General features: G+C 45.5%; 1 protein-coding gene across 6 annotated transcripts in view; it reads right to left on the bottom strand.

The window, feature by feature from the left end:
- The window catches only part of herc1 (HECT and RLD domain containing E3 ubiquitin protein ligase family member 1), a 242837-nt gene that overhangs the window by 52288 nt on the left and 175054 nt on the right, over nucleotides 1–15495 (bottom strand). For all 6 annotated transcript variants that reach the window (XM_078430008.1, XM_078430009.1, XM_078430012.1 and 3 more), the window contains exons 47-52: nucleotides 13575–13775; nucleotides 11107–11281; nucleotides 6596–6863; nucleotides 3242–3455; nucleotides 2561–2766; nucleotides 813–940 (exon numbers count right to left, since the gene is read on the bottom strand). In XM_078430008.1, the coding sequence (XP_078286134.1) occupies nucleotides 813–940; nucleotides 2561–2766; nucleotides 3242–3455; nucleotides 6596–6863; nucleotides 11107–11281; nucleotides 13575–13775 (1192 nt within the window). The remainder of the gene's footprint in view (nucleotides 1–812; nucleotides 941–2560; nucleotides 2767–3241; nucleotides 3456–6595; nucleotides 6864–11106; nucleotides 11282–13574; nucleotides 13776–15495) is intronic.

Below are 15495 nucleotides of genomic sequence, written 5' to 3'. Positions count from 1 at the left end.
AAGAGGGAGGAGGGAGGGAGAGGATCAGGGGGGTTGAGGGCGATGGAGTGGGGGGGGGAGAAGAGGGAGGGGAGGTGGAGGGGAAGGAGAAGGGGGAGGGGAGGAGGAGGAGAGGGGGAGAGGGAGGGAGGAGAGGGTGCTGCATCAATGCAGGAGAGGTTTGGGCCCAACTTGGTCTAGTAGAAATTAAAATTGACAGACAGACAAGGAACTGCAGATGCTGGTTTAAACTGAAGATAGACACAAAAGGCTGGAGTAACTCAGCGGGACAGGCAGCATTTCTGGAGAGAAGGAATGGGTGATGTTTCGGGTCTGAAGAAGGGTCCCAACCCGAAACGTCACCCATTCCTTCTCTTCAGAGATGCTGCCTGCCCTGCTGAGTTACTCCAGCTTTTTGTGTCTATCACTTACTCTTTGTTAAGGTGCTCTTTGTTGCCTGTATGTGTTTTGCCTGCACCTTTCAGCTCCAGACCCATTACAGCATAGTCTAATTACTGAATATAAATCCAGACCAGAGTGTCTTTGAAATCAAGGTACAACTTGACTCATCAAGGGATCAAATTGAAGTCAGTGGAAATCAGGAGTAAATTCGCCACTGGTCAAAGTCATAAAAGCCCAAAGGCAGGCAGCTGCAGCTGTAGCTGCCGGGGGTCAATAATCTTGGGCCAAACTCATTAAAGTAGGAACACAAAAGCAATGTACCACAGATACTAGAAATCAGAAGCAGGCTAGAAACACTCAGCAAAGTGTATTGGCAGTAAATGAGATGTCACACCCACATGCAGTATTTAAATATGAGAAATGCTACTTACGATTTGTTGAAAATACAGGTTTGCTGCAGAGTGTAATGATTTTTAGTGACACTCCACACTCTAACAGTCCCATCATTGGCACTAGTTGCGAGGAGACCTTTTTTATTGCACCATTCACATGTGATTACCTTGAAAGGAATGAGAGAAAATTATCTTTGGAAACTGCTTTACATCAATGCAATTAGAACAACCGGGCCTAATGCATTTATAACATTGTGATCGATAGCAAACCCTATAAATTTTAACTGTTAAATCTCTCTCTCACACACACAGACTGATCTTCCATTTTCCCTTCTAATCCAGCCGTTTAAAGTCTAGCCATTTGAAGAACTTTGTTGCGTCAAAAGAATAAGGGAGTTAATCTACCACACTGTACGTATAGTGATAGCTGGAGGCACGTTGGCACAGCGTAGAGTTACTGTGTCACAGCACCAGAGACCGGGTTCCATCCTGACTACGGGGGCTGTCTGCACGGAGTGTGTACATTCTCCGTGACTATGTGGTTCTCTCCGGGTACTCCAGTTTCCTCCCACACTCCAAAGACGTATCGGTGTGTAGATCAATTGGTTTTGGTGAAATTGTAAATTGTCCCTAGTGTATAGGATAGCGTTAGTGTGCGGAGATCGCTGGTCAGCGCGGACTCTTGGACACTTTGGCCCAAGGGCTTGTCTCCGCGCTGTATCTCTAAACTAAATTAATATAAATAAACATTTGTGGGAAAGAACTGCAGATGCTGGTTTAAATCGAAGGTAGACACAAAATGCTGGAGTAACTCAGAGGGTCAGGCAGCATCTCTGGAGAGAAGGAATGGGTGATGTTTCGGGTCGAGCCCCCACCCTCCCCCCCCCCATATCAAAAATCTTCTAACCCACCACTCTATCTCCAGGTCCCTCAGGTCGGCCGACTTGGGGCTACTCACTATCCCGCGGTCTAGGCTTAAGCTCAGGGGTGACCGCGCTTTTGCGGTTGCAGCTCCGAGATTGTGGAACAGCATCCCTCTCCCCATCAGAACTGCCCCCTCCATCCACTCCTTTAAGTCCAGGCTCAAAACCTATTTCTACTCCCTAGCGTTTCAGGCCCTCTGAGGGGGCGCTGTGAACTGTTTATGTATGTGCTGTTATGTTTGTGTGCCATTGTATGTTCGTTTCTTAGTACTTGAACTGATGTACAGCACTTTGGTCAAAGTGGGTTGTTTTTAAATGTGCTATACAAATAAAATTGACTTGACTTGACTTCTTCAGACTGATCAGTCTGAAGAAGGGTCTCGACCCAAAACGTCACGACAGAGTTGACGTGGGTAGGCTTTTCCCTTTGAGAGTGGGGAAGATTCCAACAAGGGGACATAGCTTCAGAATTGAGGGACAAAAGTTTAGGGGTAACATCAGGGGTAACTTCTTTACTCAGAGGGTGGTGGCTGTATGGAATGGGCTTCCGGTGGAAGTGGTGGAGGCAGGCTCGATTTTATTATTTAAGAGTAAATTGGATAGGTATATGGATAAGAGGGGATTAGAGGGTTATGGTCTGAGAGCAGGTAGATGAGACTAGGTCAGAGAGAGTGGTCGGCGTGGACTGGTAGGGCCGAACGGGCCTGTTTCCGTGCTGTAGTTGTTATATGGTTATATGGTTATATGGTCACCCATTCCTTCTCTCCCGAGATGCTGCCTGACCCGCTGAGTTACTCCAGCATTTTGTGTCTACCTTCGATAAATAAACATTTGATCTTGGAGCTGCTAAGGCAAGTTTCTTACCCTATTCTGATGTGCTTCCAGCTTGATGAAAGGACATTTGCGAAGGTCCCCGGACATGTCAGCAAAGGTCTGCGGTTTGCTTTGGTTGTCACGGTCGTGTGCTGCCAGGGTGCGGACAAGCTGCTGAGCGACCCACTGCCTGTGCTGGGAAGATAGTCTAGAGGAGAGGCAGCAAGCTGCTAAGGCATTAGCCAGCTCCAGAGGGCCTACAGCGGAAGGATCATAGGAAGGATGGGCATACAAATGGGCAATAAAACCTGCTTAAACAAAACAGTGAGACAATACCCAGTGAACGATGGTCAAGAAAGCAGCAAAGATGGTATTGCACTCATCTAAAGCAACATAATTAATTCATCAAAATGCCTTCATAAAAATATGCAACATGTGAGCATTTCAAAATGGATACATTTTTATTTTCATGTCTTTAGGAGCAAGAAATATAATAATTCTGGTTAAAATAAAGTATATTTATAATGACGTATGACTCACTGGTCATTGTCTCAATTTGAAGATTGCCTGACAGGAAAACTGATGCGGTCAAATTTATTATGGATGCTAAACGCGCACATCAAATCAAATTATTAACTCAAAATGATTATACAAAGCTTTGAGGCTTGGTTACTGTTCGTGCAGTGCACACTGCATCTACCTTCAGAGACCGACCGATGGGACAACACCTACCTCTTTTCTCCATCTCTGCCTTGTCGTAGGTGGGTCTCAGCTTTGCACCCTTGTCAGCAAGCAGAGCCACCAATGCTTGGGTTACAACAAAGTTGGGCGAGGTCACAAGCTTATTTTCCTCAGCAATGCCTCGAAGGAAACTGGGGAGAAACTTTCTCTGAATGGGATCATCTATGGTCGTGAGATTCATACCCGTGGCTGCCGAGATCAAGTTCTGGAAAGGCAAGGTGGTTTAGACGTCAGATAGTGGACGATGTTTTTACACTTTTAGCGATACAGCATGGATACAGGCCCTTCGGCCCGCTGGGTCCGTGCTGACCAGCACTCACACTTCTCCCAATTCCCTCCATTATAAATAAAGCTTTCAAAAGTCCCAGGCACTGAAATAGGCACATTAATACAAACTTTACTGCCAAGTAAACAACTACAGGAAACAAAATGAGTAAAATGTTCATTTCAAGCTTAGAACTGATACAAAACATTGCAGTTATGAGTTTTATTGGTAGACATCACTTTTGTTTTTGGATTAAAATAATACATTAATATGACAACATTAACCAATCTCAAAAGAGTTCTAACTTCGTGCATGACAATTTTAAAATACACCTCTCCAAATGTGACACATTAATTTGTAAGATATAAGCAAACACATAATGCACCGTAGATACAAAATGCTGGAGTAACTCGGCGGGACAGGCAGCATCTCTGGAGAGGACAGGCAGCATCTCTGGAGAGAGGGATAGGCAGCATCTCTGGAGAGAAGGGACAGGCAGCATCTCTGGAGAGGACAGGCAGCATCTCTGGAGAGAGGGACAGGTAGCATCTCTGGAGAGAGGGACAGGCAACATCTCTGGAGAGGACAGGTAGCAACTCTGGAGAGAGGGACAGGTAGCAACTCTGGAGAGAGGGACAGGTAGCAACTCTGGAGAGAGGGACAGGCAGCATCTCTGGAGAGAAGGACAGGCAGCATCTCTGGAGAGAGGGACAGGCAACATCTCTGGAGAGAGGGACAGGCAACATCTCTGGAGAGAGGGACAGGCAACATCTCTGGAGAGAGGGACAGGTAGCAACTCTGGAGAGAGGGACAGGCAGCATCTCTGGAGAGAAGGACAGGCAGCATCTCTGGAGAGAGGGACAGGCAACATCTCTGGAGAGAGGGACAGGCAGCATCTCTGGAGAGAGGGACAGGCAACATCTCTGGAGAGGACAGGTAGCATCTCTGGAGAGAGGGACAGGCAACATCTCTGGAGAGGGACAGGCAGCATCTCTGGAGAGAGGGACAGGTAGCATCTCTGGAGAGAGGGACAGGTAGCATCTCTGGAGAGAGGGACTGGCAGCATCTCTGGAGAGAGGGACTGGCAGCAACTCTGGAGAGAGGGACAGGCAGCATCTCTGGAGAGAGGGACTGGCAGCATCTCTGGAGAGAGGGACAGGTAGCAACTCTGGAGAGAGGGACAGGCAGCATCTCTGGAGAGAAGGACAGGCAGCATCTCTGGAGAGAGGGACAGGCAACATCTCTGGAGAGAGGGACAGGCAGCATCTCTGGAGAGAGGGACAGGCAACATCTCTGGAGAGGACAGGCAGCATCTCTGGAGAGAGGGACAGGCAACATCTCTGGAGAGAGGGACAGGCAGCATCTCTGGAGAGAGGGACAGGCAACATCTCTGGAGAGGACAGGTAGCATCTCTGGAGAGAGGGACAGGTAGCATCTCTGGAGAGAGGGACAGGTAGCATCTCTGGAGAGAGGGACAGGTAGCAACTCTGGAGAGAGGGACAGGCAGCATCTCTGGAGAGAAGGACAGGCAGCATCTCTGGAGAGAGGGACAGGCAACATCTCTGGAGAGAGGGACAGGCAGCATCTCTGGAGAGAGGGACAGGCAACATCTCTGGAGAGGACAGGTAGCATCTCTGGAGAGAGGGACAGGCAACATCTCTGGAGAGGGACAGGCAGCATCTCTGGAGAGAGGGACAGGTAGCATCTCTGGAGAGAGGGACAGGTAGCATCTCTGGAGAGAGGGACTGGCAGCATCTCTGGAGAGAGGGACTGGCAGCAACTCTGGAGAGAGGGACAGGCAGCATCTCTGGAGAGAGGGACTGGCAGCATCTCTGGAGAGAGGGACTGGCAGCATCTCTGGAGAGAGGACAGGCAGCATCTCTGGAGAGAAGGACATAATGCACAGTGGTGCATGGGCACAAAGGAAGGGTGAATGGAGATGACTGATGAATTATGTGGAGCCGACCAAACACAATAGTCGTGACGAGTTGGAGGTCAAACGCTGGCACCTCTGACCAACTGCTTAACGCTGGTCTCAGACCCAGCCACAGAGCATGACCCCGCTGAAGAGAAGTCCACGTGTGTTTTACAGCCTCCCTGTGCTTTACACCAGGAAAGATGGATACAATAACAACTGAACAGAGCCACTGATCACATGGAAAGGGTTTGTGCAGATTGAGTTATTTAATATTATATAGTGTTCTCAGGTTTGTGGCTGCATTTTAACTGTTTCCTAATTAAGCATTTAATTTTAAACTTTGTTAATTATTTAACCTCTTCAAATAACTTTTGAATATATCTACCAGATGCATTTAAGAATGGTTGAAATGCCTTTAAAAGCTAGCTTCGGCAAGAGGGATAAGCTCTGGGATTTGCTGCTGAGACAACTCAACAGTCTGGAGTCTGCTTCGCCTCTGATCAACTCATCCTACCCTCCACATCTGGACATGCAGGACACATCTGGAGACCATGGTCCACAGGCTAGATCCAGAACAACCCAGTCCAACCAGTCTGTGGCAATGAATGTGGGACAGAGGCGGACTGATAAATTTACCGACTGGCAGATCCTGTCAATGGACAAGTGTGGACACAGGCCACTGCCTGACGAAAAGGCTGGTAAAAAAAAAATCAAAGCAACCGCAAGAAACCAAGTGGCTTGCCAGCATGGTTGTCAACATTTCATTGCTTCTTAACTGTAAAGTGCACTTGGATGTCCTTTTTAATTTAGAGATACGGCGCAGAAATAGGCCCTTCGGCCCACCAAGTACATGCTAACCAGCAATCTCCGTACACTAGCACTATCCTACACACTAGGGACAATTTACGATCTTTACCGAAGAAGCCAATTAACCTACAAACCTGTACATCTTTGGAGTGTGAGAGGAAACCGGAGAACCCAAGGCAAACGCACGCGGTCAAGGAGAAAACATACAAACTCCGTACAGACAGCGCTCGTAGTCAAGATTGAACCCCTCTGGCGCTCAAAGGCAGGAACTCTACCGCTGTGCTGAAGCATATGATGCAAATCCTTACTGCATCAGCCTAACCCAACAACAATTATGCAATTAGAAAGAATGTACCTGTGTGCAGAGCTGAACAAGCAACCTGGCAGCACTGGGACTGTTGGAAGCCAAGCAGCCAACTGCAGTGCTCAAGTAGGCCAGGCAGGAGATTGGCTTGTTGACTTTGCTGTGAAGTCCACGCGGACGTTCTGAAAGGTTGCTGGTCCCTGGGGTGGGGGTGAGACCCGCTCGGCCGGCTGCAGCCAAACACATCAACCGAACCAGGGTCTTGATATCAGTTAATCCCAAGGACTCCAGACCTGCTGCCAGACTGCAACTAGAGCCGCTGCAACAATGAAAGGGGGGAAAATACACCATCAACAAGCCAGTTACACTTCTGGAGAACAGAAGTAGTCACCTTTAACACTCAGATCAACTTATAAGGTATTGCCCGAGAGACTCAACATGTGAAACCACGCAGAATTGGCTAGATGCAGAGGCCTGTGGGTGCTGATATTTACTGTGTGATGTGCAAGATACCAGTAGTATAAAAGGCTGCCAGTCTCTGCCTTTGGATACAGAGGTAACTGCAGAGGAAGTGCACAGCAGGAGTGTTGTGGACTTGTGTAGGAAGGAACTGCAGATGCTGGTTGGTGTACACCAAACATAGACACCAAATGCTGGATTAACTCAGCGGGACAGGGTTGTAGATACTGGTGTACACCAAAGATAGACCTCGCCATGTCCCATTGAGTTACTCCAGCATTTTGCGTCCATCTTGTGTTGTGGAATCGACTGTCTGTGAGAGGGGTTGGAGAGAAGACAGTGGGGAGGTGACGGGTGGGTGCTGTGAACTACCAGGGATAAAATGTTATATAAAGAACCGACCTCGAGGAACATAAGTGCCCCATTTTAAGAACACCTTAAATTAAGAAACTTGTTGGCATACAAGGCTTATGTCTTGGACCTTGGACACGTGGTAAAAGATTATGCAAGAGGAATTAATTGAATAATACTACCACTGCACCTACCCAAGTCTCTGTACACTTGTATATCACGTGGTTAGAACCAGAGTAAGCACGTAGCATTGCCTTGCATGAGCACTAAGTACCTGATTGCACAGTGTACTCTGATTCCAAGAACAATTCACCCATGTACTGCATAAAGATGCTCTCATAAGTAAAACAACATTCCCACGATTAACTAAAGCGTCTTAATACAAAAAGGAAAATGTTGTGCACTTATTTGACGGGAAAGAAAGCAACTTGCAAAAAGTAAAAATTTACATACATGGCTGACTATGCCTAGTAAAAGAATTCAAAAAGAATATTTGATAACAGAGAGTGCAAATCCTATTGCAACCTGCTAGTCTCATGTGCAATATACATTAAGGATTATAAAAATGACACATGCATTTGTTAGGAACTCAGAACTATTTTAAATGTGTGTTAAATTGGTTGCGTTCTCAGTTATTCATTAAAATAACTGCAAGCGTCAGCCTAAAAATGACTGAGATACAAGTTAAAAAGAAAGTTAATTGTTTATGTTGCACAAGAATATAATTAGGCCTAGGTTATGCTATTCATAGAAAATAGGTGCAGTAGGAGGCCATTTGGCCCTTCGAGCCAGCACCGTCCTTGTAACTGTCAGCAAAATAAAATTCAGGGTGAAGGCAGTTCAAATTGCTTGACTTGATGGGAGAGGTCTCCCGAGAGCCTCATGAAAGCATAAGTACCAGGACAGCACATTCTCATCCAATGTATAGTCTGTATGTTATTCACCACATGGATAGATGCAAAAGAATACCTCAGCAACAGTGCACTGCATCCTCAGAAGCAAATTATACTGCTGAGACATTTGCAGAAAAGTGGAATTGGAAAGGAATAAGGAAATGCTTAACTCTCCACAGTTTGGCTTTTGCTCAGGATTCCAGCATCTTCAGCCTCTTGTGTCTCTGTGCGGGAGCTAAGCAGTAGGTCAGGCAGCATCTTATCCGCCCCTCTGCTTCCATGATGCTACCAGACCCAGTGAAGTTCTCCAGCAGTCGTTCTTTGCTGCAGCTTATGGCAACTTCAGTCTCTTAGGACTCCCTCTTTTAGAAACCTTATAAGATCATCATCTCATTTTGAGTCTGAAATTTCTTGAATCTGTGGCATTAATGAAATTAATGCTAGTTTTCTATCGTCCTGACAGATATGAAGACACATTGGCCTTCAAAATGATATAAAAATAGGTAATTATCTTTAGAATGCATTTTCCCCATTGCAAATGGCTTCGAGCCATTCGTTTGTGAATCAACTGAGCTCCTTGACACATCATTAAGCAGGAATTGTGTAAAAAGTGAGAACTTTTACATCAAAATGTTAAAGCTATAATATGTGGTGGGATTTACTCAAAGCAGGCTCAAATAACATTCTTTTGATTAATTTTTCATGCTCCCGATAAACACAGAAACAAAGAAAAGTTCTGGTTTGGAGAAAGAAAAATTGCCAGTTACCAACAAACATGTATTATACCCTTTAATTGAAATAAAACGACAACAAATGGGGACAATCTCATGTTTCTCTTTGACAAGACTTCTTTACCACTTCCATTTTATATTAAGCACTTTCTGCTGAGATTTTCTATAGCAATTAAGATTTCAATTTTAAAGTTATGGGATCTAGGGAAAGAACTGAATCAGTTCAGCTGTTAAGTAATCCATCAATGGCCATTTATTTATAGAAATGATCCATATTAAATGCCTTTTGAGGTATTTGTATGCCAAATTCCAAGTCAGATTTGAACTGATACAACTGTTCACACTTATTTGAGCAATGTTATGAGCCAATTTGTCTGATTGATGAATATTTACAATTTTTGAGACTTCCATGATGATTTGATACATTTGGTTAATTGATGGAAGACTTTGTTTAATTGATGGAAGTTACTTTGGTGAGTTGAAACAAGTGTTTTCGTAAATAACAGTGTTTTTATGCAGAGACTGGATTTGTCCAACACTAGAAAGGTTTTAGGGGAAAGTTTAATGGAGATGTGTGAGGCAAGATTTATTTTTACACAGAGTGTGGTGGGGCATGGAATGCATGGGTGGTGATGGAGGTAGATGTGATAGTGGTGTTTCAGAAGCTATTAGGAAGTCTTGTGAACACATGACACATTGTCTGTCAAAGGCACATGGAAGTGCAGGGGATAGAGGGATATGGATCATGTGCAGACAAATGAATCAGTTTAGCTGATCATGTTCAACACAAACATTGTGGGCCCATTCCTTGCTGCGCTGTTGGGTAATATGCTGGGGCAGTGAGAATAGGATGTCTTATACCCTTTCACACTGGAGCTAAGGAGTTGCACTGACACATTGTCCAACATAAGCATCCACTTGTGCATGACAAAAGCACCACAACGTCAAGTCTTTGGAGACTCTTGCACGGCAGATATCACAAGCTATGAAAATGCAAATTCGTAAATTATGCCGGGCACAATCATGGATTAAGAAGAACTACTTTTGCATTCCAAAAAAGATTTCAAGCAGTTGATATAAAAATGTTATTGCATAGAGTTTATTTCTGAAGGGATAAAAGTGAAAGGTAGAGAGATTATGCTAAGCCAGTGCCAAATCTTCCATTCAATCCAGTGAGTCATATTATATACACCGATGAGCCAAAACATTATGACCACCTGCCTAATATGCTGTTGGTCCTCCGTGTGCAGCCCCATATGCAGCAGGGTGCGATGCACTGTGTATTGTGACACATTCCTCCCGTGACCACCATTAACAATTTCTGTGACTTGTGCCACAGTCGACATTCTGTCGGTTCGGACCAGACGGGATAGCCTTCGTTGCCCTCGCGCATCGATGAGCCTTGGGCACCCAACACCCTGTCTGTCGCCGGTTTGTGGTTTGTCCCTCCTCGGACCACTGTCGGTAGGTACTCACCACTGCTGACCGGGAGCACCCCACAAGCCTTGCCGTTTCAGAGATGCTCTGACCCAGTCGTCTGGCCATAACAATTTGGCCCTTGTCAAAGTCGCTCAGGTCTTTACTCCTGCCCATTTCTCCTGCATCCAACACATCAACTTGCTGCCTAATATATCCCACCCCTTGACAGGTGCCATTGTAACAAGATAATGTTATTCACTTCACCTGTCAGTGGCCATAATGTTTTGGCTCATTTTGGCATAATGTATAAGAATACAGAAGCACTGAAATTTTGCATTCCAAAATGGATTTCAAGCAGTTGATCATAAGATCATAAGTGATAGGAGTAGAATTAGGCCATTCGGCCCATCGTCTACTCCGCCATTCAATCATGGCTGATCTATCTCTCCCTCCTAACCCCATTCTCCTGCCTTCTCCCCATAGCCTCCGACACCCGTACTAATCAAGAACCTATCTATCTCTGCCTTAAATATATCCACTGACTTTGCCTCCACATCCTTCTGTGGCAAAGAATTCCACAGATTCACCACCCTCTGACTAAAATGTCATTGAAAAGCAGAAAGAAAATAACTAATTGCTTGAAGATCCAGGAGAAGATCAGTGGAGGACTAAGCAAGCAACAGTTTGGTACAAAGGCGAATGCTCTCACCTGACTGAGAGCAGTGAAAGAGCTCTCATCACCATGGTCCTGGCGAGAAGCACCTGTGCTGCCGCCGTCACTCTCCTCAGGGCCATCACCCGGTCGTGTGGGTTGAGCAGGGCAGCGGCCTGTTCTCCAAGCGTGATCCGACCCGATGAATATTTATCTACCGATCCAAGGCAACCTTAAACAGAGAAGATGAAAATTATCTTGCATTGTGAGAAAAGTAGCAGAAAAGTGGAAAGGAGTAGGAAAACAAACTGCAGATGCTGGTTAAAATCGAAGGTGGACACGAAATGCTGGAGTAACTCAGCGGGTCAGGCAGCATCTCTGGAGAGAAGAACTCAGCAGGTCAGGCAGCATCTCTGGAGAGAAGAACTCAGCAGGTCAGGCAGAATCTCTGCGACCCGCCCCCTCCCCTGACATCAGTCTGAAGAAGGGTCTCGACCCAAAACGTCACCCATTCCTTCTCTCCAGGGATGCTGCCTGACCTGCTGAGTTACTCCAACGTTTTGTGTCTACCAGCAGAAATGGAAAGGCGCAGAAGGGATATAAAGTGTGTAGGAAGGAACAACAGTTGCTGGTTCATACCGAAGATAGTGCTGGAGTAGCTCAGGCAGCATCTCTGGAGAAAAGGACTAATAGGTGACGTTTCGGACCCTCCTTCAGACCCAAGGATATAAAGACGTACAATGATTTGCAGGTGCAAGGAGTACATACGGCATGTGATTCAACGCAATGGTAGCCATCTATATTCCAAATAGTGCTTACCTGCGGACTACCTCAGGTCTCCAATGCTATGAAAGATACTGTGTAAAAGCAAGTTCTTTATTTTGTGGCATCAGCATTTGTGGAGTGTCATTACTGAGACAATAAACACGCTCCCTTGATGAAGCTCTCCTGTTGGCTAACCTTCTCTGCTCCACAAAATGCATCACATTTCCCCTTTCAGATCACTCAAGTTACTCTTACAGCCCAACAATCGCACAACATTGGCTCAAAGACAATGAACAGATCAAGCACCATGGAGAGAAGTGATGTCAAAAGCCAATACGTACAACAAGATCTGGGTGTCCTAGTGCATCAGTCACTGAAAGGAAGCATGCAGGTACAGCAGGCAGTGAAGAAAGCTAATGGAATGTTGGCCTTCATAACAAGAGGAGTTGAGTATAGGAGCAAAGAGGTCCTTCTACAGTTGTACCGGGCCCTGGTGAGACCGCACCTGGAGTACTGTGTGCAGTTTTGGTCTCCAAATTTGAGGAAGGATATTCTTGCTATTGAGGGCATGCAGCGAAGGTTTACCAGGTTAATTCCCGGAATGGCTGGACTGTCATATGTTGAAAGACTGGAGTGACTAGGCTTGTATACACTGGAATTTAGAAGGATGAGAGGGGATCTTACCGAAACGTATAAGATTATTAAGGGGTTGGACACGTTAGAGGCAGGAAACATGTTCCCAATGTTGGGGGAGTCTAGAACAAGGGGCCACAGTTTAAGAATAAGGGGTAGGCCATTTAGAACGGAGATGAGGAAAAACTTTTTTAGTCAGAGAGTTGTGAATCTGTAGAATTCACTGCCTCAGAAGGCAGTGGAGTGAATGCATTCAAGGGAGAGCTAGATAGACCTCTTAAGGATAGCGGAGTCAGGGGGTATGGGGAGAAGGCAGGAACGGGGTACTGATTGAGAATGATCAGCCATGATCACATTGAATGGCGGTGCTGGCTCGAAGGGCCGAATGGCCTCCTCCTGCAACTATTGTCTAATAAGCAAAACAGGGAATTAAAATATATGTAAAGTTTGAAGGTTGTGCAATGGGAATAGCCAACGGTCAGCGTGCAAAGCATAGTTATAATGAATGGTTATAATACAGCACCATAACATCTCCTTGCAAAGCTACCACTATCAAAAGTCAGTGGAAGCCCAATTTGTTTTGAGAAGGGAATTTGTATACCAATGGAAAATACTACATAATTTCCGTCACTGATTTTATAATTTATATTGCCAATTACAAATTATTTTTATAATTTTCAGCAGCAACAGTCCACGAATGAAAGAAAATAATCTATGTTTGGAATCGGCTTTGGTTATGGTCCATCTTCACACTTCAGCAACCCGACTTGAACAATTTTTATTTTTACTTTACAGATCGGGCGGCACAGTGGTGCAGCGGTAGAGTTGCTGCCGTACAGCGCCAGAGACCAGGGCTCTATCCTGACTGCGGGTGCTGTCTGTACGGAGTTGGTACATTCACCCCGTGACCAAGTGGGTTTTCTCCAGGTACTCCGGTTTCTTCCCACACTCCAACGACGTACAGGTTTGTAGGTTAATTGGCTTCGGTAAAAATTGTAAATTGCCCCTAGAGTGTAGGATAGTGCTAGTGTACGGGGAAAATCGCTGGTCGCTGGCGGACTCGGTGGGCCGAAGGACCTGTTTCCGCGCTGTATCTCTAAACTAAACTGTAAACTTTTGAGACCAACCTATTTGTATGAGAGTCTCTTCCATACTGTTGGCGGCTGTCACCATGGCGACAGAGGCTCCCAGTGGATCACTGTCAGGAAACTGCACCGGCTCGGGAACGATTCGGCGGTCACTCAGGCCAAGGGGCCCTGCTAACATCTCAAACTCTTCCTCTCCGGTCAGCTTCTCATCTTCATCAAGGTCCAACATATCCCAGTCTTCTGCAAGAACAACAAAATAATGATGACAGGGAATGACACGACAAAGAGCACGACAAAGAAGAGGTGAACTGACGTGAGGAGGGCTAAATTTAGGGAGTTGACCAAAAAATTGGGAAGATATTATGGGCAATAATATATGCAACACCATGCAGAACCACAAGGGAACATTTTCTAAAAAGATATCCAGTGGGAAATATGTCAGGAAAGAACAAACTATACGCTGATGAATAAGGGGAGCAATTATAGACAATAGACAATAGGTGCAGGAGGAGACCATTCGGCCCTTCGAGCCAACACCGTGATCATGGCTGATCATTCTCAATCAGTACCCCGTTCCTGCCTTCTCCCCATACCCCCTGACTCCGCTATCCTTAAGAGCTCTATCTAGCTCTCTCTTGAATGCATTGAGAATTGGCCTCCACTGCCTTCTGAGGCAGAGAATTCCACAGATTCACAACTCTCTGACTGAAAACGTTTTTCCTCATCTCAGTTCTAAATGGCCTACCCCTTATTCTTAAACTGTGGCCCCTTGTTCTGGACTCCCATAGCATTGAGAACATGTTTCCTGTCTCTAACATGTCCAACCCCTTAATAATCTTATACGTTTCGATAAGATCCCCTCTCATCCTTCTAAATTGAGGGAAAGGAGTGCAGGATAAGAAAAATGAAGGGATTAGGAATTTAAAAAAAATCAGTGACACAAAGAGGTACAATGAAATTAACTCAAGGAACGTAAAACAAAATATTAGACATAGCAGAGACAGTAATTAAAATTATTTGAACACAACAATCACTGCACAATTGACTTTATTAGTGGAAAAAAGGCAAAACAAGTACTAGGGTTTATTTCTGAAGGGATAAAAGTGAAAGGGAGTGAGGTTATGCGGAACCTGTGCCTAATCTTGCATTCGATCACATTGCATTTAGTTCCCGTGAGTATATAACATGAATAATACAGAAGCACTGAACAGGTTGCAGGCAGGACATAAAAATAATACCAGAGACGAGGGTATAAATTTCAGGAAACAATGAACACTCTCCAACACACAGTAGCAGATAATAACCCAATTAATAACTTTAAAGCTAATTGATGATTTTTGCCAGCCAACGGATGAAGACAGGTACAAATCAGCCACCGTTTAATGGGACTAGTTTGACGTTGTCGAGCTGGAAAGGGTGCAGAGAAGATTTATGAGGATGATGCCAGGACTCGAGGGCCTGAGCAAAAGGAGAGGTTGAGCAGGCGATGACTCTATTCCTTAGTGCGCAGGAGGATAAGGCATGATCTTATAGAGGTGTATGAAATCATGAGAGGAATAGATCGGGTAAACGCACAGTCTCTTGCCCAGAGTAGGGGAATCGAGAACCAGAGGACATAGGTTTAAGGTGAGAGGGGGGGGAGAGGAACTGCGGGGTAACTTTCTTTGGTGAGTGTATAGAACAAGCTGCCACAGGAGGTGGTTGAGGCAGGTAGTAACTAATGCAACGTTTAAGAAACATTTAGACAGGTACATGGATAGGATATGTTTAGAGGGATATGGACCAAACGCAGGTAAGTGGGAGTGGTGTAGATGGGACATGTTGGTCAGTGTGGGCAAGTTGGGCCGAGGGGCCTGTTTCCACACCGTATCACAAGTAAGGGTTTGGATAGGCGAATGCTACTCCTCTGTTGGGAAGTGGATCGTATATCACTCGCGTGCATCATTTGTGCTTGTTCACG

The sequence above is a fragment of the Rhinoraja longicauda genome, chromosome 38 (assembly GCF_053455715.1).
Source record: "Rhinoraja longicauda isolate Sanriku21f chromosome 38, sRhiLon1.1, whole genome shotgun sequence".
Lineage (NCBI taxonomy): Eukaryota > Metazoa > Chordata > Chondrichthyes > Rajiformes > Arhynchobatidae > Rhinoraja > Rhinoraja longicauda.
This window is presented reverse-complemented; position numbering and strand designations above follow the sequence as displayed.